The sequence below is a fragment of the Orcinus orca genome, chromosome 18, assembly GCF_937001465.1.
Source record: "Orcinus orca chromosome 18, mOrcOrc1.1, whole genome shotgun sequence".
Lineage (NCBI taxonomy): Eukaryota > Metazoa > Chordata > Mammalia > Artiodactyla > Delphinidae > Orcinus > Orcinus orca.
The window spans coordinates 61926604-61951488 of record NC_064576.1 but is presented as its reverse complement, the minus strand read 5'-3'; the positions used below and the strand labels follow the sequence as shown (position 1 = coordinate 61951488).

The following is a 24885-nucleotide window of genomic DNA, read 5'->3' as shown; positions in this document are numbered from 1 at the left end:
TTATCCTTACAACTTCATGATTTTTTACATTATAAATGGTGTGCTTTTATTACACTGTCCAATTGTTCACTGCTAATATACAGAAATAGAATTTTGCTATATTGACCTTATATCCTGAGAACTTATTAGTTCTAGTGATTTTTTTTTTTTTGGTAAATTCTTTGGAGCTTTTTACATACATGACCATACTGTTTATGAAAAAAAGATAGTTTCACTATTTACTTTCTGATCTGCATAGCTTTTATTTATTTATTTATTGGCATGTGGGATCTTAGTTCCCTGACTAGGGATTGAACCCATGCCCCTGCAGTGGAAGCATGGAGTCTTAACCACTGGACTGCCAGGGAAGTCCAAATTTTTTTCTTATCTTATTGCAAATGCTAGGATTTCCGCTAGCAGGATGAGGAGTTGATATCCTTATCTTGTACCAATCTTAGGGGAAAAGTGTGTTCAGTCTTTTACAAGTATGATATTACTTGCAAAAGTAATGAAGTATGATATTAGCTTATGTTTGTCATGGATGTCCTTTACCAGAAGGAAGAAGCTCCTTCCTATCTCTAATTTGCTGAGAATTTATATTATGACTGAATTTTGTCAAATGTTTTTTTCTGCATCTACTGGGATGATCACAGTTTTCCTTTTGTAATGTATAAATATGGTGACTCATACTGATTGATTTTCTAATGTTCAACCAACTCTGCATTCTTATGATAAACCTCACTTGGTTATAATGTACTATCCTTTTTACATAGTTAATTTGCAAATATTTTTAAAGGATTTTTCCATCTATGATCATAAGGGATACTAGATTAGTTTTCTTTTTGTAATAACTTCGATTTTGGTATTGGGGCCATTCCAGTTTCATAAAATTAGTTGGGAAATATGCCTTCTTCATTTAATTTCTAAAAGAATTTGACTAAGTATCATTATTTCTTTGAGTATTATTTTTTTCTTAAAGTATGGTAGAATTCACCAGTGAAGCCAGCTGGGCCTGGAGTTTTTTTCCTAGGAAGTTTTTAAATTACAAATTTATTTCTAACTAAACATTCCCCTGGACAAGATGATCACTAAGAAGTACCAAGCTTGAATATCCCAAAATACTATATAAGGATGAAGTGCATAAACTACTGTTTAATTTTAAAATTTACACATTTTGATAAGCAAGGTGGTTTAAAATATTCACGAAGGCCACAGATTACCCACAATTATGAAAAATACCATAACATGTTCTATTGTGTCCTAAATTTAATATTTGCGAGTTTGTGAGTTAGATGACATGTGCACATGCTGGAAAGGTTTCTTTCCCTAATGTGTCTGGTGCCTATAAAACTGGTCTCAAACATCTGGAAAGATTGGGTTTACAAAATAAAGATGGAATAAAAAGGAGTCCACAATTAAATAACATGTTCAGCAATTGGGTAATCAGTTCACAAACTTGAATTTCCCTGATGTATTGTTGAACAAACTGCCTGGAGCAGATTTTCACATCTACTTTCTGAATGTTTTCCATAACTGACAAACTCATATGGTCTCTTTTTTTTTTTCCTGCCTCCTGGGGATAGAAACTTGGCAACTGTGCTTGGGGTATTTTAATCAGGTAAGTTTTCCTGGCTCTTCCTGTTAATCACAATGAACAGCACAGCATAGCTTTTGCTTGCAATACGAAACAGAGTATTATACTCAAGATGAAGTTCATAACCCTTTATTAGTTCTTTCCCCTGTCATCTCTCCACTGAATGGGAGCTTTTTTGGCAAGAAGCATGCTGAGCCCCAGAGCTAGCAAACTGAGACACATCGTTTCCTTCACTAATAAAGCAGGCAGTGCTAACTAACTAAGGTCACCACCATCATCATTCAGGATGCAAACAACTGTGGCTGGGTTTATTCGGCAGGGAGAAGGAAAGGTTCTCATAAACTTAGCAGGCTTAACGAGATCTTTAATGCCACAGACTTTTGAGACAGCATCTGGAGTCCAATATCAAAATAGCTGGCTGGGGAATTTGAGCATTTCAGGTTTTTACTCTCTCTGCACAGTGCCTGTGGGGAGGATGGAATTGAAAAAACATCAACTTTCCTCTTTATCTCTGCTCCCTGTCACGGGTAGTACCTGACCACTCTTTAGCAGTCTTCTTTGTTTCTTAGTTAAAAACCCTAGCAATAAAATAAAGAGAATGGAACCAAATACTAACTTAAAAATAGACAAGAATCTAATTCAAACAAGCAGCCAGGACCCAAGGCAATCACTAAAAGAGTACATGCCTGGAAAACAGAACGCTCACTGCCAGGATGAGAACTGTCTTTTCCTTAAGCTGTAGAAGTTCCCACTGTCTCCTTTCCTGTCTTTCTCTTTGTCTCACAAAGAGACATTATTAATGGGATATACAAGACTAACAAAAAATTAAGTTTCTATTTTTACATGAGACAACACCTAAAAACTCTAACAGAGTCTCTTGGAAGTGTTACACAGTTGTAAGAAGGAAGAGGAAGAGTTGCCATCAGACAGACATGGGTTCAAACCTTGATTTTACCACTTCAAGTTCTATGATGTTAGTCAATGTGCTTAAACTCTTTGAGCTTCAATTTCCTCATTTGTAAAAATTCTGGTTCTACTAACAATGAAAGGGAATTACTGCAAGAATTCAATAACATACGTAAAACAACAAGCATAGAGATGACATATAATAATTTGTTAGTATATGGTAGACATTTTTATTATTATCTAATTATCCCCATTCTCCTACCTAAACCACTTGACTCTGTATTAATCAATGGACCATCAAACAAATGTGCATTGGTCACTTACTGTATACCTAGTACTTAAACATCAGCAAAGAATTTAAAATTTCTAGTTCACAAGCCTTAATGGTACAAACATTTATTGAGCACTTACTCTACACCCAGCACTCTCTGGGCACTGATTTACTTGTATGATTTCATTTAATTCCTAAAGCATCTCTTTGTGGTAGATAGTAGATACTATTAACTGCAATTCTTAAATAATGTTCATATGCTGTAATTTAGAGATCTCAACACTCTAAACGCAAGAGAAGGAAAGCTTTATTTTATGATTTAGAACAACTTTGCAGAGTACTAATTATAACATATGGCAGAGTATGAGGGATACTCTTAACCCTTCATCTCACAGATCAAGGATGCTGAAAAGTTTGAATGATTTGCTCAAAACCATGTAGCAAATACATTCTTAATTTTTCTTGTAGGTTATCAAATCCTGTGATCAGATTACCAGATTGTTCCTAAAGAAATTCTTTCCCTGAAAGAGATATGAAGCAAAAATAACAAAACATTAACACTGGTTGATTTTGCGGTTGGAGACAAATATTTGTAGCTTTTTCCCGAGTTTTTCTGTACCTTTAAATTTTTTGATTAAAAAGACTGGCTCCCTTGCCCATGTACTTTCATTTTCAAAGCAGTTGTATCATCAACCTTTATACATGCCAGGTTTCTAAAAACCCTAGGCCTCAAATTTTTCTTTCTTTCTTTTTTAATGACAGTAAGGCAAAACAAAGTAATTTAGGTTAAATTTCGCAGGTAAAAGATGTATGCAATTCTCTGGAAGTCTTGGCAGTTCCTTCATAATTTAATTCTTCCCCTAATGAACTACATTCTGTAAATCTTAAAATAATGGAAGGTTCAAAAACAAAACAAAACAAAAAAATTTTTTTTCTGCCCATGCCGCGCAGCTTCCGGGATCTTAGTTCCCCGACCAGGGACTGAACCTGCACCCTCGGCAGTGAAAGCACGGAATCCTAACCACTGGACCGGCAGGGAATTCCCCCCCCACCAATTTTTTAAAAACAAGAAATAATAAGATCTCTAATGCCTCAACCTTCAAAAAGGCCTCTTCATCAAAACAGAAGCAATTCCACATCGCTTGCTTCACCCCTTGACGCAGAACACAAATATGTGAAATATTTTTCTTCATGTCATTTCTGTATACAAGGACAGCATACTAAGACAGACATCATCTTCCACAAAGATCCAAAGAGAAACACACAGTAGCTTGAAGTTTACAACCGGTTATTTAGAGCTGGTCAAACAAGACAAGTATAGGGCATTCACTTTCTATTACAGCAGAACTTCCAAAAGTTAGGCGATGTTGAGAAGTGAAAGAGATTAGGACAGGAGTTCAGATAATGATTCACCAGACGGTCAGGGGGTCAGTGAGCAAGGAGGAAGGAATGGAAGTGAGGGAAGCTCCTGCTCTGGAACACAGGCTGTACACTAACAAATGACAATGCTTTAATACTATTTCTGAATTTGGGCTGCTGGGTTTTGGTTTCAGGCAACTGTTCTTATACAGCTATTGGAAGATTTCTGGCTAATGAGTTAATCGTGTTGTCAGCTTCCATTAACTTGGCAAAATGAAAATGACTTGTAATTATTCCTCACTGCTTTAGCTTTCAGAAATGGCTATGAGCTACTTCATTTGTCACCCACAAAAAGATTACTGTCTCCTGCCAAGATCAGCACCAGGGAGTGTCATTAATAGCGCTGCTTTGATAAAAACCTGGGCACCACATACCCCTCACGCTCAAAACAGAGCTCTGTGTCTGGCCAAGTGTGAATTTAGTAGACCCTTCGAATGTGAAATGCAATGAATGAGGTTTTCCCTTTTTCCACCGTAAGCTTACACTTCTTGGAGTCACCACTTTCTTGGTCCTAGAGGAACTACCCTAGTTGGCCAAACCATCTAGAACCCCAAATAACCATAACTTATCAGCCTGCTGTTTCGGTTCTCACACTGTGTTTCCGTATTAACTCTAAAACTACGTGGATGATTTTTGGAGACACTGATGCTAAGTCTGAATGCTATTACAAAACCTGTCAAAACACATGCACACACTGCCTCACTTCCTCCTCTCAAAATTCAAATGAATGTCTACAACTCATCTCTGTCACCCCCAGCCTGCTCCTCGCACCCATGTCCCCTGTCTCCAGGGGGCCATCTCTACCCATTCTGTGGGTCAAGGCACAAACCCAGAAACCATCCTTGATTCCTCCTTCTCTTGACCATCATCCAGTCAACACACGAGGCTGCTACTTCCTTCTGGTTCCACCTCCTAAGCTCAGGTGACCATCACCTCCCGCCTGGACCACAGCAGCAGCCTCTGGGGACCAGACCTTAGCTTCTCCACACAATAGCACTGCCCTACTTAAAACTCTGCTGACACTCCACTACCATTAGGTCAAGTCCAGACACGTATAAGGCCCTTCACCACCTGAACCCTTGCGCAGCACTCTCCCCTGTTCTTTCCTTACTAACCTAAACGCATCACTGAACTTCTTGGATCTTGCTAAGCATGACAAACTTTTCCATACATCCATGCTGCTACTCTGACTTAGCCTCCACTTAGAGGTTATCTCCCACAGGAAAGCAACACAATACCCCCCTACCCGCACTTCCCACCCTACCTAGGCCAGGTTATAAACCTGTCCTGTGCGTCCCCACAAAACCCCGAGTTCACGTCCCTTATTCCCTATTGTCATTGCCCTACTTGTCATTTGTCTCCATCAGAGTAGAAGCAAAGTGAGGCAAAGGATAATATTTTATTTATAACTATCCCTAGAGCCTGGCTCTAGTGCTCAACATATGCTTCTTAGTAGGTGCTCAATAAATGTTTCTTGAATCAATAAAGGCATAGATTTTATTCAATTTTACAAATGAGAAACCCGAGGCAGAAAGTAGTTGAGGCACTTACCTAAAGTCACAGCCTAGTTGAAAGAAGAGCTGAGACTAAAGCCTGAGCCTCGTGAATCCTGGCCCTGCAGGAGACAGGCCACCATATTTCACTGGTTCAAATTTCGCCGACTGAACAAGCCAGTGCAATAGAGGCTGAATATTGACAAGTGGAAGCGAATCTGAACGACAGCTTCCCCTATGACCCACACAGAATAAGCATCACATTCCACAGGCCTTCAAGCCACTGCATTCTCAGACAGATGCCCAGCTTTTCTGGCAGCCATAAACCTGATTTCAAAGGCCGTATGCCATACCTTTCTCCTCTGTCACATGTCGAAGTAACTTCTCAAGTTCAGGAAGTTTCAGCAACAAGATGCAATTCGGAAACATGTCATCCATCACAACTTGTTCCAGGGGCTGAAACTTTCCCTGAAAAAAAGACTTTAGTCAGTCAGGATGCAAGTACTCCAGTCAACAAACTCATACATTAAAAAAAAGAGACAAAGATATATAACCTCATAGCTGGACCTTTAAACTAAATTCAAAGTCACTTGTTCCACCTAAGGATTCCCTTAACGGGACAGGCTCCAGAACTGACTCTCAGCTCCCTTTAGGAAGCTCTTGAAAGCGCCTGGGTTCCATCAAGTGGCAAGAAATGTTTTAATTTAAATGTTCTCTTTTTCCTTCAGATAGTAAGAATAATTCACAGGTTTCCCAAGTTACTGTCTTTAGATTCCTACTTTAATCTATATTCTTCCATGATCACCCAATGTGTTAAATATTTAACTACTTTAAAACAATATTTTACTAATATGTAATGGACTACCACACAGTCTTGACATCATCATTTCATAATATACTAATGTTTCATTCTTGTTTTCTTTACCATATATACATAAAAAGGTTTTGCAATAAGAAATTTGTTTGAATATAAAGTTAATAACAGTTGGGAGAGCTAGACAGAATTATTATTTTTACTGACGTTAAAATAAATCATGTTTAACAAAGAATGGGTCAACATTTTGAAAGTACATACTAATATTTTTTTAATTAAATTGGAAAAGATCACATCTAAAATGTAGGGGAGGAAATATCTGAATGCCTCATGGGCTACTTTAAGGGGCACTTTAAGTATTTGAGAAGAGAGAGCAAGATGGTTTACAGTGAAAGCCAACTACCACCATGAGCTTCATTCTGCATCTGCCTCCCTGAACCAGCCACAGCACCCCCAGAGCCTCCCAGAGGGCCAGGGTGAGGATTAATTCACCAGAGTCAGGGTCTTAATGGGAAATAGGCAAACAGTTCCCCCAAATGGGGGGAGGGCCTTTAAAGGTGCATCAACCCAGGTATTGATACTAAGGCTGGTTGGTGGCTTCCTCCCGCTAATGTATCCTAGAAACAGCAGGAATGGGAGCCACCTGAAGTTTCCATCTTCTTCTCTGAATACTTCTAGGGCCTTCCTGGTAGGGACTAGAACCGTTTCTGCTCCTTAGAGATACACGGCTCACCGGCCTCACTGCTCGCCGTGTCCTAATTACAGCGGCTACCGCAGTAGCTTCCAGGTAAGGGGAAACATGATTAAACTAAGGAATAAAACTTCACTAATGCACAATAAAGAACACAGAATGTAGGAGAGGAGAATAAGAGACGACAAGGTGCACCAGGGGAAAGCACCACCTAAAGTTTTAAGTCAGTTTTATTACTCTCAGTATTTATCACAAATTAAGCCAATATAAATACAAAACACGAGTTTTGGAGAATGGATCTAAGTACTCAGTGAGAACCCATAAGCACTTAAACTATTTGCAGACATGAGAGTGCAAAAATAAGATTCCTCTAAGTGTTTAAATAACACCCTTCCTTAAAGTTGTCATTTCGAAGGTTTTCAAGCTGTGGTTGGTGGATCCCTGGGAGATACAGTACCCCTGCAGGGGGTCCACAAGCTCCAAACTATTTTCAAGCTAAGGCTACAACGCTACTTGCATTTTCACTGTGTCAACATTTGCACTGATGATTTCAACGCAAAGGTGGGTAAAAGCCCTGGCTCCTCAGCACCAGTCAGGGTGGTACCAGCAAACCGTCCAGCAGCCGCTGCACTCTTCACCGCCACGGACAAGCAGGTAAAAAAATCCCAGCTGCACTTAAGGATTTCCTTGATCAAGGAGCGAAAGCAATTTCTTTTATTTAAATCTTGACCTTGGAGTGCAAGTAGGTTAAATGCTCTGTGTGATGAAAGTCAAGTGTGGCTGAAGTACTTCGGCTATCACCGAGGCTCAGGGATCATCTCAAGGAAAAGCGCTGTGTGACTGTCCGAGTTGCGAGCAGAACTAGCTGCCTTTTTCTCAATTTTTTACCCAAAAGAACCACTATGAACTATGGTTATTCAGACTTGAGTACTGACAGCACATAAATGAAGTGAACCTGTCACTTCAAGGGAAAGACTGACAGTGCTTGTAGCCAACAATAAAATTTGAACTTTAAAGCAAAAATTAGAATTGTAGAGAATTTGTCTGCCACTATGACAAGCTTCCCAACACTCAGTTTTCTAAAGAGATCACTGGTAATAATAAATTAACAAAGGTGTGTGTGTGTGCGTGTGTGTGTGTGTGTGTGTGTGTAATAAGTTGTGCAGACATTTGGAAGACCTGCATAATTCAGTGAGACAATATTTCCCAAATGACCAATGCACGATATTGCAAAGTAATATGCGTGAAAGATCCAATAGATCTTAAGGCGAGAGAGTGTTAAAAACCAGACAGCAGGCCCAAAATGGAGTCGTTTGTGCTAAGCCCAAACAGAGACTTAACTTAATTAGTTTCAGCTCACCCAGAAGAGGAATCTTAAACCAGCCAATCAGTAATCTGCTAACGAGCACTAGCCAGGTCATTTGCCTGATAGACGCCAGGCATGCCCTAAAGAAACGTGACCTTGCCACAACCAATCCCCCCTTAGTCTAGTTGAACTTTCTTGTTCTTATTCCCTTCTGGCTGGAAAAGTTTTTCATTTTGTACAGTTCCCTGGAGCTCCTTTCTGTCTGCTAGAATAGATGCTGCCCAATTCGTGAATCATTCAAGAAAGCCAATAAGATCGTTAAAATTTACTCATTTGAATTTTGTTTTTTAACAAGAACACGGAAAGTTCATTGACAGGGTTTCAGATTCCACATTGCAACTAACTTTTAAGAAACCACCACTTGTTGGTTTTTGGAGTAGTATCAAAGCAGGGTATCCACAACTATCTAAAAGGCTAATATACAATTCCTTCCTTTTCTGACCTCACATGTGAAAGGCTGCATATTCTTTACACACTTCCACTCAAACAGTGTATGGAAACAGACCGAATGCAGAACAAGATGTGAAAATCCAGTTGTCTTCTCTCAAGCCAGACATCAAAGAGATTTGCAAAAATGTAAAACAGTACCATACTCCTCACTGACTTTTACTGTTTGTTTCATTAGAAACATGTCATATGTTAATATATAATGGGCTTCTTATTTTTATTTTAAAAATAATAAAATTATTTTTAAATTTCTCAGTTTCAATTTCTAATGTAGTCAATATTGATAGATAAAACACACAGGAACAAAAAGTTCTTTGGGATCCTTAATAATTGTCAACTGTAAACGTATCCTGGGACCTCTGGCTGGAACTATTACTATTAATAAACTCTGTCTTATATCACAAAGGTAAATTTTACTCCATCTGGGATTCCTCAACTACAGCTTCCCCATTAAGGAGCTTTTGCTGGACACACCCCCAGAGTACCTGTTTCACAGTGTCTCACACAGAAGAAAATGAAAGACGATAAATCTTCTTTATTCTCTTAAGGCCTGAGGTCTTAACATTTGTACTGTATTTCAAAACTAGTGAGTACGTAATGAGAATTTCATTGTTAGACTTTGTCAAACAAGTAAGGCAGATAACACAAAGAGTTAGGCAGTTCTCAGGACTCGTTGGTGAGCTAGTCCAAGATCATGATGCTGGATCTCAGGTCTGCCGATCAGTGCTCTGATCTGTACCAGCACACGTGATATAGGTGTTGTATACCAACCAAGTTAAATCTGAACTGTGGGAAGTCTACATTTGGACCATTATAAGGAGAGAGAGGAGATCATGTTAAAAAAAACAATCTATTCTGTTTCCCCACTGTTAATATCCCAAACTGGGAAACTCACCTCTCTATCAGCCTTTATAAGGTAGTGGAGAAGCAGAAACAGAGGGTCCATGGGTGTGGCAAAGTGAAGAAGACCTCCTACAGATTAAAAAGAGAATTCAACAACATGGAAAGACAACTTAGTTATTTCACCTTAATCCCAATGTGGGAACCATTCATTGAAAAATATATGTGAAATTCCAAATTCAGAAGCTCCTTCTATACAGGCCCAAGATTATATGATTCTCTCAAAAGGCAGAACATGGTCCACGAGATTTCACTCCAAACAGCTTCAAATCCCTGGTGTGGAGAGGACAGCCAAGACACTGAACTTGATCTTTAACTTTCCCTTTCTTTTTTAGAAATCATTTTTAATAGAGGCCCTCCTCTCCCCACCTCCCACCCCCTGCCAAAAAAAATAGCAGGGTTCGGGGGAATACAGACAGAATGTGAATCAGGCAAACATTAGGAAACCTGTATAAGTCTATCTACAAAGCTGCAGTAAAATGTAATTTCCTGTGCTTTTGAGGACAAAGCCATGGGAAAGCAATATTATTCCCTCTGTACGTGGCTTCTCCTATGGGCTCTGGGCTCACAGCTCTGAACTGTCAATGACTCAAAGCTCAGAGGTCATTACCCACTCCAGAAACTACCCCATCCCTCCTCCCAAAGAAAAATGCAAGAGGGCAGGAGTCTAACAAGACTGAGCATAAGAAACTGGAATCTCTGCAGTAAGATGAGTGGTGCTCTCCACGCTGAAAGGAAAAAAGGCAAATCAACTAGGCTGCCTGCGCCCCACTTTTCTCTACCGCACTCCCCTCCAAGCGTCCCAGAGTCCTTCTTCCATGGAAATGAACCAGAAGAGGTATTTCATCAAAAAGAACAATAAACAATTCATCTCCATGCTTATTAATTTGGTTTCAGGAAACATGTACTGACTTTTATTCTCTAACAGAGCAACCTACCTATACAGCCAAGAAATTCTAACCGTAAATTATATACATGAATCCATTTCACAGTATGTTGAAAAAAAATTAAGGACGTAATTTTACATGATGACATTAGTTAATTTTTTTTTTTTTAAAGTAGAAGAGAAGTTTATGAAACAACCTATCAGAAGCTCTAAGCTCAGTTTATATGAGGCATCCATTATATTCAGAAATTAGAAACAGGTTTCTTGTTCTGAAAATAATATCCTGGTAGCCATTCTTATAAACAGCTCTTTCTGGGCTTCCCTGGTGGTGCAGTGGTTGAAAGTCCGCCTGCCGATATGGGGGGACATGGGTTCGTGCCCCGGTCCGGTAAAAAAAAAAAAAAAAGCAGGTACCAAGTCAGACAGTCCAGGAGAGCTAATCAATCACTGCTTCTGAATACTTTCCAGTTTCATCTGGATATTACTGTGTCTACCCAGCCAAACTCAAAGGCAAGTATACTACATTAGAAGTGGGAACTCTCATATATTGCCAAATGAAAAATAAAAAAAGAGAACAATAAAAAGGAATGTATACTTGGCACCTACCAGGCTAAATACACAGTCTACCACTGCATTTCGGCAACTGAAAACCACTTCAAATCTTCTCATGCACAAAGGTATATGAAATTCAACACCAGCAATAAACTCTTCTTCTGTATGCCTTACAAGAAAGGCAAAGTGGCCTTTCTACCTTAGCACTAAGTAGTGACTTAGACGGTCAACAGAAAGCAGAGGGCTTAGAAAGCAATGGAAAGCACTCTCTGCAAACAATGAGAGACAGAGGGACAGAGGGAACTGAGATACCCCATGACGCACCCTCCCACTCTCACCCAGAACTGTCAGGGCTACGTGTGGCATCCTTTTTCCTTCAGAGTCAACACTGAGCCCCAAATCAAAGGAACGCTCTTAAAAGAAATAGAAATTGGGTGTTGGGTGTGTGTGTTGGGGGCAGGTGGGGTGGCCATAGTAACTTATATGAGAAAGCATTCTCTTCTCTTCTCTTCTATTTTATTCTAGAAGCTATATCAACATCCATTTGCAAGGAAATAAGATGTTAAAAACTTGAAGATCCTCAAAAATGGATAAGAGCAAAGAGTTTCCAGTGAACACAATGTGCACTCCATAGTACAAAAGTCGTCTGACTCGGGGTGTGTCAGTGTTTTAGGAGAAAAATCAGAATTGTTAGTTAAAAATTTCCTACCATCTAAGACACACAGTTATTGATCTAAACTTGTTTAAATCTTTCCTTTCTCCTTGATTAAACCCTGCTCTGACGCCAACAAAGAAAAAACCATGGACCAGACTCCAAACTGGGCAGATAGATGTGAAGGATGGCAAAGTCAGGGTATGTGTTAATGTAAATATATACACTAGTCACTTACCTGATTGAACTGATTCATTTATAAACCAAGAATGGTTTTTTTCCTTGAAAACTTTTATTTCAAACAGCTGTGGTAGACACACATTGAACAAGTAAATGGCTCCTTCCCCTGTTAAAACAAATCTGTTTTTTATTTGTAAGTTTTCACACACACACACACAAATATCAAAAGACTATCTAATAGTTCTGAGGAATGTTCCTAATATGAACATAAACATACATAGATATAGTCTACACAAAGTGACTCCAAGGAACGCTTGTAGCTATTACATACAGATGCTTGTTTTCCAACTGTATAATCCTGAACTTAGACCAATAAACACAAAAGTACAAATCATTTATCTTAACTGCTACAGAGCCTCTCATTGAGTCCTCTATCAGATCAGGAAGGAAAACCCATTTTTAAACTACCCAAACCTAATGGCTCAGCCAGATGAACTGAGTTGGCCTGTGGGCCCTGTCTCCAGGGCGGTGTACAGCCTCCCATACAGAGGGCGGGAGACAGGGCCTGCACACCTGAGGCGAGCTCCACACCTGAGGTGAGCTCCACAGGAGAAAGGCCAGGGCCCTACAACAGCAACGTGCTTTACGCCATGAGGAGTGAGGAAAGCCACACCCAATTGGATGAAAATTTCCCTTTCTTAAAACACCAAAAAAAAAGGAAGTTAGAAGGGGGCGGGGACTGGGCGCATCTGCACGAATCTGAATGAATCCCTCCAATGCACGAATTTTTTTTCTAAGCATAGCAAAATCCAGGGCCCTGAGTTTGAGTCTATCTCAACTACATGCTGGGCGTGAGCCCTTGGGGAAGCTATATAATCCTTTCTGTACTTCTCTCTCCATATCTGTAAAATGCGAGCAATACTGAACCTACCTCAGTATTTTTTTTATAAGGATTGAAAAGATAGAATACGTACACGTAAAGCTCCTAACACAGCACGTTAGTAAGCGCTCGGCAAAAGTTAGCCTTTATTTCTCCATAGTCAGTATAGCAAAATGTTGTCCACGGACATTTAGATGAAATGAATTTTACAAGAAGCCTGACCCTTTTTGTACCTTCCTTTTGTTAAATGCTTTACTGATAACTAAAACTTCTCTTGAAAAAACATTTCTCACCTCATCTTAGTCTTACATATACCTAGGAGTTCCACATAATATAACTGACCAATTACATTCAATTTCATTTTGAGGAAAAGAAAACTGGAGGAAGCCGGAATTTTTGCCTCTCTTGTTGTTTCTATTTGTGTCTTTGCAACAACAATAACAACACGGCACTGCTCACTGGATTTCTCTTGCTTTCACTATTCAGTACGACAGTCACCAAGAGGATGCTCTAATTTGCCAAATATCAGGTATCTACTCAAAGCCTTATAAAATTAATAACCTTGTAAATCTTATAAAATAAACTAATGGAGAAAAATTTCACACAGAGATAAATAGTATCACCAATATTACTATATACTTATTGTGTATTTTAATATTTTTGCCTAAAAATTATAAGACAAAGCAAAATACACTGACTATAAAGGTAAAATTGTTCCTGATAAAACATGTATCTCCTCAAAATACAGTGTTTTTAATGCAAAAAAATCACCCCTTGACAGGAAAAAATATATATACTACTTTTCGGTCTGAACAAAATAAGGAAAGTACAGCTAAAAATGAAACTATTCAAAATCTTGGCATGTCCAGTAAAAGCCTTCCTTTTTTTTAATAAACTCTGGTTATTTATTTTACTTTATAACATAAAATAAGTATAAATGGAGGCTAATATTGGATAACTACTTTAGGAAAAGTTAGCTTAAAAAGGCCAAGGAAAATTCATCTGTTTTCAGAGAGAAATCAAACACGCTCCATTTTTTTTTGTTTTGCCATCATTTCTGATGAATACAGCTCTATGGATTAAATTTAAGAAGAAATAAAAAAACGTTTAAGTCAAGTGAATTATCTTAGAAGACTGGTTATGTCATTAGCTTGCTTTTGTCACCATGTAATGCTATCCTACCTTTAAAAGCTATTCAGGAAGAACAAACATACAAAGACAAATAAATATACACACTTTTCAGCCACAACGTTTTAAAAATGTTCAAGTTACCATTATCGGGGGGGGGGGGGGCAGGAGCGCTTACCTGAACACGGGTTAACCAGTTTTACAAACATAAGCCCACTTTTCATCTTCTTTGAAGCATCTTTTAAATACTCTGAAAAGAAATGGTGAGTTTGTAAAATTAAAAGACATCTGTTTTGTTGCTCACTTTACTTACTTTACTCTTTTTCTTTCTTCTGTTTTTACGATTTTTCTTCCTAAAAATTTTAGCTCTCTTCTATTGCTTATAAATTGTGTGATCTTATGCAAATTATCAACTTCTCTGTGAAGTGCAGTGGAATTTAAGGTAGTTTTAATTTACTTCTTTGAGAAGTGCTGAGGAGCAGGGCTCAGAAGGGTTAAACCTTGGCTCAAGCACCCGACAGCTCTGTCACCTCAGGCAAGGGTCCTCATGTCCCGTCTCAGCCGTCACATGTATAAAATGATGATGATAATATGCACGCTTGCCTTTCAAAGGATTAAACTAGCTAATTTGTTTAAAGTTCGTATATTCAGACAAACAGAAATAATAAATAATAAGTGATAGCTCTTATTATTTTTTGTTACTATTATTATTAAATAGAACATTTAAAAAATCAATATGTACTGGACATTCATGTTTTTTGCCCCTAATTATGATTATCTACTCATGTCCTCTGCCCATTTTTCTAGTAGGGCATTCATCTTTTTTTTTACTACTGTATTAGGAGTCTTTACACAGTAAGGATATCAAATCTGCTTTTATTTTTTTGGGGGGTGGGGGCGACGGGGTGCACCATGTGGCTTGCGGGATCTCAGTTCCCAGACCAGGGATTGAACCCAGGCCATGGCAGTGAAAGCCCCGAATCCTAACCACTAGGCCATCAGGGAACTCCCTGTTTTTAATGATTATTTCACCACTTAGGAGATGTAAAATCTTTGTGTAATCTCATCAATAACTTCCTTCATGGTTGTATCTTTTGTGTTATACTTAGAAAGGCCTTCTCTCCCTCAAGATAATGTGAATTGCCCATATTTTCTTCTAGCACTTTTAGATTATAGTTAACCTATTTGGAATACATCTCTGTATAAGATATGGGGAGGAGATATCCAACTTTAATTTTTTGCAATGAGTTGTTCAGTTGTCTCCATGCCATCTAACTGAATAACCTATGCTAAGTGTTTCAAACACATTTATGAGTCTATTTATGGACACTGTATTTTGACCCATGAATCTGTGGCTATATTAGCATTAGTACTTCAATATTTTAATTATTGTAGCTTTAAAATACATTTTAATATCTGGTGAGTTAAGTCCTCTCGTTATGTTTCCTCCATGATATTTTAATGTCAAAGTTTAAATCATATAGATTAAAACATAAAGACCATGACAATTTTATTTATAACATCCTCATATATTTTGAGTGGCATATTTAAACCCATTTAAAGAATCTCTCTCCAAAAGGAACCAAGGGACTCTGATTAATAAGGGAGCAGAGCAACAATCTACCAAAGAGTAAAGGAGAAAGCTCTGAGGAAGGAAGGGAACTTACAGTCACCTTTATTTTCTACAGCCCCACTCCCTTTACCCCACTTCAGATCTTCATAAACTTAAATATAGCAAGCATGTTTAGAAACTGGCTTACTGATAAATGGTGTAGGTACAACTTTTTTCTCAATAGTGACATTAAATATATAAAGGAAAAAACCCCTAATTTTGAGATTTTCACTTGCAACCAAATGGAATAACAGAAACCCAATTTAACAGCCAAAAAACAAAAATAAAAAGGACAAAATATGCAAAACAACTATTTTCAATACACTGAGGTTGAGCCATGCAGGACAGTTATCTGAGAGATGGGAAACAAATGAGGGGAGCCCTGTGATCGCCCCAGCTTACTGCCTTGAGACAGTTTCCAGGCCATGGTGCAGAATAGGAGAACCCAGGTGAAGCCTGGATGACTCCCTGAGTTGTAGAGATGGAGCGGAGAGTTCTCAAGACACCATGGCTAGAGTTCACAGGTCAGCATGCAGGAACTGAGCAACAAAGAGAGAAAACCCCAGAGATCAGCAAAGAGTACTGCTTGAGTAGAGTATTCAACAGAGTACTGATCAGTGCATGCACGTGATGAAACTACCTAAGGGCAGGAGAAAAACCAGCTGAACAGATTAGAGGAAACAGTACCCCACATGCCCTCGGGGCCCTGCACTGGGCCTATTCCCAGGCAGACTGGAAAACCTCATAATTCAGAGGACACTGGGTACAGTACTCCAAAGGGTCTTGCCTCAGTGGTAGGGGACAGACTAGACTAAATGTTGCTCCAGTCCCACCGAACTAATTTTAAAAGCAAGACCTAAAAGAATCAAACTGTTTCCAAGTACCTCCACTGTGTCCCAGAGTGAAGCTCAAGATTATTTATAGGAATACAAAAATATTCATCTGCCAAAAAGGTAAAATTCACAATGTCTAATCAAATATTACTAGGCATTCAAAGAAGCAAAAAAATATGACCCATAATGAGAAAAATAAAGAAATCAATTATTGAGAGGGGGTACTGATGTTAGACACAGATGTTAGAATGAAGAGACAAAAGAATTAAACACAGTATTCCTCATGTACAAAAAGTTAAGTAGAGACACAGAAGATTTTTTAAAAAGACCCAAGTTGAGATAAAAAATACACCAGATGCGATTGATGGTGGAAGAAAAGATTAATGAACTTGAAGACATAGCAATAGAAACTATCTAAAATGAAAACACAGAGAAAGAAGAATTAAAAATAAAGTATCAGCAAACTGTGGGACAACTTCAAGCACCCTAATAATTTATGTGTGAATTGGAGCTCCTGAAAGAGAACAGGGGGGAAACAGAAGAAGTATTTGAAGTATGGCAGAACAGTTTTGAATTTGATGAAAACTATAAAACCACACATCCAAGAAGTTCAATAAACCCAAAGCACAAAGAAGCAGGAATAAAATTATTCATCAGAATCAATAGTTCAAAACCAGTAATAAAGAAAACATCTTAAAAGCAGAGAGAAAAAAATGACATCATGTACTGAAGCACAAAGCTAAAAATGATAGCAAATTTCTTATTAGAAACAATGCAAGCCAGAAGACAATGGGGAAACATCTTTAAAATACTAAAAGAACACATGATGAACCCAGAGAAAATACCCTTGAAAAGTGAAGGTGGTCAACAGATTCTTTCAGAAATACAAGGGCTGAAAGAAATAATCACCAATGGACCCACATGACAAGGAATGCTAAGGGAAGTTCTTCTGCTAGAAGGAATATGAAACCCCATGAAAATATGAATCTACACAAAGGAATGAGGAACACTGGTAGTGGTGACTGCAGGGGTAAAGAATTTTTCTTACTATTTAAATACCTTTAAAGATCATTGACTAAACAAAAATAACAATTTAGTGCAGGGTTTATAACATATGCATAAATAAAATATATGACAATAATAGCATAAAGGCCAGGAAGGGAGAAATGAAAATATACCATTGAGAGTTTCCTATACTATATGTGGAGTGGTGTTATATCACTTGAAGGTAGATGTAATCATTTAAATATGTGTACAGTAAACCCTAAAGCAGCCAGTTAAATTACAAAACAAAACAAAATGCTGTTACTAATACAACAACAAAGGAGATGAAATAGAATCATAAAAAGCACTCAATTCAAAAGAAGGCAGAAAGGGAGTAAAAGAAGTACAAAGGGGCTTCCCTGGTGGCGCAATGGTTGAGAGTCCGCCTGCCGATGCAGGGGACACGGGTTCGTGCCCCGGTCCGGAAAGATCCCACATGCCGCGGAGCGGCTGGGCCCGTGAGCCATGGCCGCTGAGCCTGCGCGTCCAGAGCCTGTGCTCCGCAACAGGAAAGGCCACAACAGTGAGAGGCCTGCGTACCACCAAAAAAAAAAAAAAAGTACAAAGAACAGATGAGATAATTGAAAATAAATAGCAGAATGACACTCAAATCTAACCATATCAATAATCACATTCAATGTAAATGGACTGAACATCCCAATTAAAAGAAATTGTCAGACTAGATAAAAAAGTAAGATAAAATTATATGCTTCCTATAAGAAACACCATTTATATATAAAGATACAAGTAGATTAAAAGTAAAAGGAAGAAGATACAGTGTGCTTATCATGCTAACACTAATTAAAGGGAAGATGCAATGGCTCTGTTAATAACAGACAAAGGATATTGCCAGGGATGAAGAAGGTCATTTCATAATGATAGAAGGGTCAGGAGGAAATAATCCTCCATGTTTACAATCACACACACAGAGCTTCAAGATACACAAAGCAAAAACTGATAGACACTTCTGCCCCATCTCTAACCCCTGGCAATCACTAATCTGTCCTCTATCTCTAAAATGCTGTCATTTTGAAAATGTTATATAAATGGAACCATACAGATTCAATTTTAAGAAATCTTTTAAGACTTTCCTTTCTGCAACTTATAAAAATGTAAAGGATAAAGTTTAGCACTGTTAAAAACTTGTCCACAAACTAAAACAGGTTGTGGTCTTCTCTCCTTTCCCTGCCTGCTGTTTCTCACTTCCCAGCATCACATTTCTTCATTATGTCTCAAGGCACAGAAAAGGTGACCTCTCTTTTTTCAGCAATACAGCCTTTATTTTATTTCAGTATGACAGTAAATCTTTCAACTGTAACTTGGCAAATTATTATTGATTTCTGTTTTTCTTTTTTTTAACAGAAAACTTTGGTTCTAGTGACCCTTGCCGGCTCTTCCTCCAGCTTTCCCATTCCTCCAGAGCTTAAAATAATCAAACTTTACAAATATCCAAAATCTTAAAAAGATATTTTTAATAACTATTCAAGGGAAGCAGTGTTTCCATTTTTCCCAGGAAGAGCAGTAAGTCCAGAGGATTAGCTACAGCCTAAAATGTCAAACTATGAGAACTTTGGAATTACTAAGTACAAATAAATACTGACATTAATGTGTTCTGCTGCAAATGCCAGTGTTCTCTGAAATAGGCTTTAAGATATATTAGTGTAGATAACACTGAAATGTCTATGTAACAGGGGAAAAAAAGTCATCTTTTCTCATATACAGCCTACAAAACAACTAGCTGTTGGACTCAACCTTTCAACACAGAATTCCAAGTGAGATGCTATACTCTTTAACACAGCATGCATTTCAAAATTCATCTCTCCTGCCCTATTCATTCATTCATTTGTTAATTATTGATTAGTAAAAACTGACCCAGCCTCTACCCATGGGGAGTTTTCAGATGTCCCATGGAAGAGACATATCTTGAATCAAATAATCACACAAATGTAGACTGCAAATGCAACAACTGCTGAGAAGAAATACATGGACTATTAGACCTTATGAAAGATGATGTAACACAGATAAGGAGGTCTGGGAAGGCTTCCTGTGTGTAACACTGGTTGAGTTCTTTGCTTTGATGCCTAAGGAGTCAAAGGAAGCATGCATTCACTTTACCAGCTAAATATTCAGTTGGCTTCTGGGTCAAATCCAGTGCACAGGAGGGTTTTGTTTGCTATGCACATTTTTAAAAATTTGAATTAGGTGCCAATATTTGGAAACCAGGTAATTTTACATGAGATATATTTTCCCTAAATATGAAAAAAAAATCGTTGGGCAAAGATTTGCCTTGCACTATCAAAACACCTGGCAACAAGGAACATTTTGTTAAACGGCAGCTACCACTGTCTAGTTCCCTTTAGTCTTCCAAGGCATCTGTACACTCACCTCATGGTTGGATGATTATCAAATGCCACGTCTGTGCTCACTAAACTGCATTCTCATTTTCTAGATTCTAGGTACCTACAGCAAATACCAGATGTGAATAAGTAACCATTTAGTAATAAACACTATCCTCTTATTGAAACTGATTCTATTACCAATTTTACTATTCTAGGCACTGAGGATATAGCTGTGAATAAAACAAAGCCCCTATGCTCACAGAAAGACTGCATTTAATACACCCCTTCATCTTCCCCTGTCTGCTTCTTCTCCACCCCAGTCCCTCAATCCTCTGCCCTCGCGCCTCAACTATCCAGTGCTACAGGGCAGGGAGTAAGACTCAGATCTGCCAGAACCTAGAGCCCCCGTGTCCAGAACTGCAGTGTCAAACAGAAATAAAATGCATCCCATAAATATGAGCCACATTGTAATTAAAACTTTTCTAGAAGCCATATTAAAAATACATAAAATAAATTTTCAATGATTTATTTAACCCAATGTATATATCTAAAATATTTTTATTTCAATACATTCAAAAATATGAAATATGTTAGCATGATGTTAGCTGTGGGTTTCTTACAGACGCCCTTTAACAGACTGAGAAAGTTTCCTATTCCTAATTTTTTGAGTGTTGTTATCACGAAAGAGTATTTTCTCAAATGCTTTTTCTGTGGCTGTTGAGATGATTATGTGGTTTGGGGCCTTTATTTTATTGAAATAGTACAATATATTACATTGACTGATTTTGGTATGTTGAACCAACTTTGTATTCCTAGAACAAATCCCACTTGGTCACGGTGTATAATCCTTTTTACATACTCCTGGATTTGGTTTGTTACTTTTTGAGGATTTTTGCATCTATGTTCATAAGGGATATATTCTGTAGTTTTCTTTTCTTATGACATCTTTGTCTGGTTTTGGTATGAGGGTAACACTGGCCTCACAGAATGAGTTGGGAGGTAGTCTCTCTTCTTCCATTTTTGGGGAGAAACTTGTAAAGAACTGGTATTAATTTGTTCATTATTTAGAAGATTTTGCCAATGAAGCTATCTGGGACTGGGCTTTTTTCTATGGAATGGTTTTAATTTACTAATCTAATCTCTCTACCTGCTATAGGTCGGTTCAGATTGTCTATTTCTTCTTGAGTCCGTTTTTGTAGTTTATGCCTTTCTAGGGATTTGTCCATTTCATCTAAATTATCTACTTTGTTGGCATACAGTTGTTCATAGTATTCCCTTATGTTCCTTTTTTATTGAATATTTCTATAAGATCGGCAATGATGTACTCTCTCATTCCGGATTTTAGTAATTTGAATTTTCCTTTTCTTGGTCAGTCTAGCTAAAGATTTGCCAATTTTGTTGATCTTTTCAAAATGGCCTCCTTTGACTTCACTGATTTTTCTGTGTTGTTTTTCTGTAATCTTTATTTCTTCCCCTAGTTTGCTTTGGGTTCAGTTTGTTCTTCTTTTTCTAGTTTCTTAAGATGAAAGATAAGGTTATTGATGTGAGATCTTTCTTCTTTTTTAATATAGGCATGTACAGCTATATATTTCACTCTGAACGCTGCTTTACTTCCATTCCTTACATTACTGTGCTCCATTTTCTTTCTTTTCAAAGTACTTTCTAGTTTCCTTTGTAATTTCTCCCTTGATCCATTGATTATTTAGGAGTATGCTGCTTAAAATTTCCACATATTTGTGAATTCCCTTTTTTTTTTTTTTTTTTTTTTGTGGTACACGGGCCTCCCACTGCTGTGGCCCCTCCCGCTGCGGAGCACAGGCTCTGGACGCGCAGGCTCAGTGGCCATGGCTCATGGGCCCAGCCGCTCCGCGGCACGTGGGATCTTCCCGGACCGGGGCATGAACCCATGTCCCCTGCGTCAGCAGGCGGACTCTCAACCACTGCACCACCAGGGAAGCCCGAATTCCCCAAATTTTCTTCTATTAATTGCTTATTTTCGTTTCACTATTTTTAGAGAGCATATGTTGTATGATTTCAGTCCTTTGAAATTTATTGGGGTTTGTTTTATGGCCTAGATTATGGTCTGTTCTGGAGAATGTTGTTGTTGAGTGCAATGCTCTATAGATGTCTCTTAGGTCTTGCTGGTTTACAGAGTTGGTCAAGACTTCTATTTCCTCGATGCTCTTCCTCCTAGTTGTTTTATCCATATTGAAATGAGTTATTGAAATCTCCCACTATTATTGCTCAGTTTTCCACATTACCGTTCTTTTCAGTCAGTTTTTGCTTCATGCATTTTGGGGCTCTGTCATTAGGTGCATATGTTTATAATTATTATAGCTTCCTAATTATCATTATAATTATCCCCTTTTCTGTCCAGTAACAACTTTTAATACATTTACATTTCATGTAATTACTGATAAGGTAAGATTTACATCTGCCATTTAACTCTTTGTTTTCTATATGTCATGAAGTTTTTGTTCCTCTTTTCCCCTATTACTGACTTCTTTCCCGTTAAATAGATATTTTCTAGCACACAATTTTAATTCCCTTGTCATTTCTTTCACTATATTTTAGGGGGAGTTATTTTCTTAGTGGTTGTCCTGGGAATTACAATCAGCATCTTAACTTGCAAGAACGTAGTTCAGATTAATGCTAACTTGAAATTTTCAATATCATAAAGAAATTTCCCTGCAATGTATTACCCCCTCATTTGTACTATTATTATCGTACAAATTACATCTTTATATAAGCCCATCAACAGTTTTATAATTATTGCCGCATGAGGTTGTATTTTAAATCAGAGAGAGAAAAGAGTTGCAAACAAAAATACATCTGTACTGCCTTTTATATTTTTATCTATGTATTTATCTCTACCAGTGATCTATAGTCTTTATGCAGATTCAAGTTACCATCCAGTGTCTTTTCCTTTTAATCTGAAGGACCCCATTGTGATTTTCAGGTCTTAGTTTTTCTTTATCTAGGAATGCTTTAGTTTCTCCCACAGTTCTGAAGGATAGTTTTATCAGACAGAGAACCCTTGGTTGACAGTTTTTCTTTCAGCATCTTTAATATGTCATCCCACTAACTTCCAGCCTCTATGGTTTCTACTGAGAAGTCAGTTGTTAAATCTTATTGAGGCTCCCTGTATTTGATAAGTCATCTTTCTCTTGATGCTTTCAAGATTCTCTCTTCGTGTCTGTCTTTTGATGGTTTGACTATGATGTGAGTAGGTGTGGATCCCCTTTAGTTTACCCCCTTGGAGTTTACTGAGCTTCTTAAATGTGTATATTGTCATCAAATTTGAGAAATGTGGGCTTCCCTGGTGGCGCAGTGGTTGAGAGTCCGCCTGCCGATGCAGGGGACACGGGTTCGTGCCCCAGTCCGGGAAGATCCCACATGCCACGGAGCAGCTGGGCCCATGAGCCATGGCCACTGAGCCTGCGCGTCTGGAGCCTGTGCTCCACAATGGGAGAGGCCACAACAGTGAGAGGCCTGTGTACCGCAAAAAAAAAAAAATTTTGAGAAATGTTTCACTATTAATTGTTTAAATATTCTTTGTCCCCCTTTCTTTTTCTCTCCTCCTCTGGGACCCATTATAAATATTCTGATATGCTTGATGGTGTACTACAGGTCTCTGAGACTGTTCAGTTTTCTCAATTCTTTTTTCTTTCTATTCCTCAGGCTGGATAATATCAATTGATCAATCTTCAAGTTTGCTGTTTCTTTCCTCTTCTAGCTTAAATCTGCTGTTGAGCCTGCTAATGAAATTTTCTTTTCAGTCATTGTAATTTTCAACTCCAGAATTTATATATTCTTTTGTAATTTCTATCTCTTTATTGATATACTCTATTTTGTGAGATTTTATTGTCATACTTTCTTTTAATTCTTTAGACATAGTTTACTTTAGTTCTTTGAGTATATTTATAATAGCTGATTAAAATCTTTGTAGAATAAGTCCAACATCTTGGACCCCTCAGGAGCAGTTTCTATTGATTACTTTTTTCCCCCTGTGTATGAGGCATACTTTCTTATATCTTCATGTGTCTCATATCTTTTTATTGAAAACTGCACATTTTAGATAATATAACAATAAATGTGACAATTCTGGAAATCAGAGTCCCTTTACCTAACTCTCTAAGACTTATTGTTGTTACTGCTTTTGGTCATCGCTGCAATTGTTACAATTTGTTTGTTTAGTGACTTTTCTGGACAAATCCTGTAGTCTCTATTCCCTGTTGTCTGCAAACACTGATGTCTCAGTTAGCTTAGCGTTAGCTAATGACTGGTCTGAGATATCCTTAAAAGTTTTGAACCAAAAAGTCTCCCAACATTTGCTGAGGGGATCTTCATATGTGTTGGGGCATGCCTTCAACACTCAGGCAATTTAAACTTCTGCCTTAGCTTTTATTTACTGCTTCCCTTGGGCCTCAAGGTCAGTCAGAGGTGAGAGAATCGGGCTTCTCAGGTCTTTCCTAGGTATGCACACAGCCTTGCATGTGTGCACAGTGCTGTAATTCCCTAGGAATATGTCAGAGCTTTTCAAAGCCTTTTACAGAGATTTTATTCCCGTATCTTCCTTTTAAGTTTTTGGCCATGTTCTCATTTCCGCAACTGGCATTGCCCCCTCAGCAGCTGAGTATCAATTGCCGCTGAGTGTTTTTGACAAAGGTCCTGGGGATAGGGTTTTCCTGCCGAGTGAGTTCTGAGCTCCAGTCAGGTCAAATGACAACAATGCCCTGTGAACAGGGCTTTTCCAGGGAGCTGGAAGACAGGTCAAATAGGGATAATGCTCTGGGAATGGGACTTTTTTTTGAGGAGCCCCAAACATGGCCTGCCCATCCAGTGGTTGCAAGCCTGCTGGTTTTCAAGGTTACGGTAGATCTGAGCAAAGGGAGATGG

The 24885-nt window shown here is 38.2% G+C and overlaps 1 protein-coding gene and 1 long non-coding RNA gene across 16 annotated transcripts in view; one reads left to right on the top strand and one right to left on the bottom strand.

Annotated features, from left to right (window-relative positions):
* Window positions 1–24885, bottom strand: part of RNASEH2B (ribonuclease H2 subunit B) — a 98986-nt gene that overhangs the window by 44261 nt on the left and 29840 nt on the right. For all 15 annotated transcript variants that reach the window (XR_007473044.1, XR_004485750.2, XR_004485746.2 and 12 more), the window contains 4 exons: window positions 14337–14408; window positions 12209–12316; window positions 9876–9952; window positions 6016–6130 (listed from right to left, as the gene is read on the bottom strand). Coding sequence is in view for 11 of the 15 variants with exons in the window: in XM_049701078.1 (XP_049557035.1) it covers window positions 6016–6130; window positions 9876–9952; window positions 12209–12316; window positions 14337–14408 (372 nt within the window). In the remaining 4 variants the exon portion in view is untranslated. The remainder of the gene's footprint in view (window positions 1–6015; window positions 6131–9875; window positions 9953–12208; window positions 12317–14336; window positions 14409–24885) is intronic.
* LOC117203109 (uncharacterized) lies at window positions 1251–9222 on the top strand. Its single transcript, XR_004485751.2, has 2 exons — window positions 1251–1597; window positions 7155–9222. It is a non-coding gene; the product is annotated as an uncharacterized LOC117203109 (long non-coding RNA).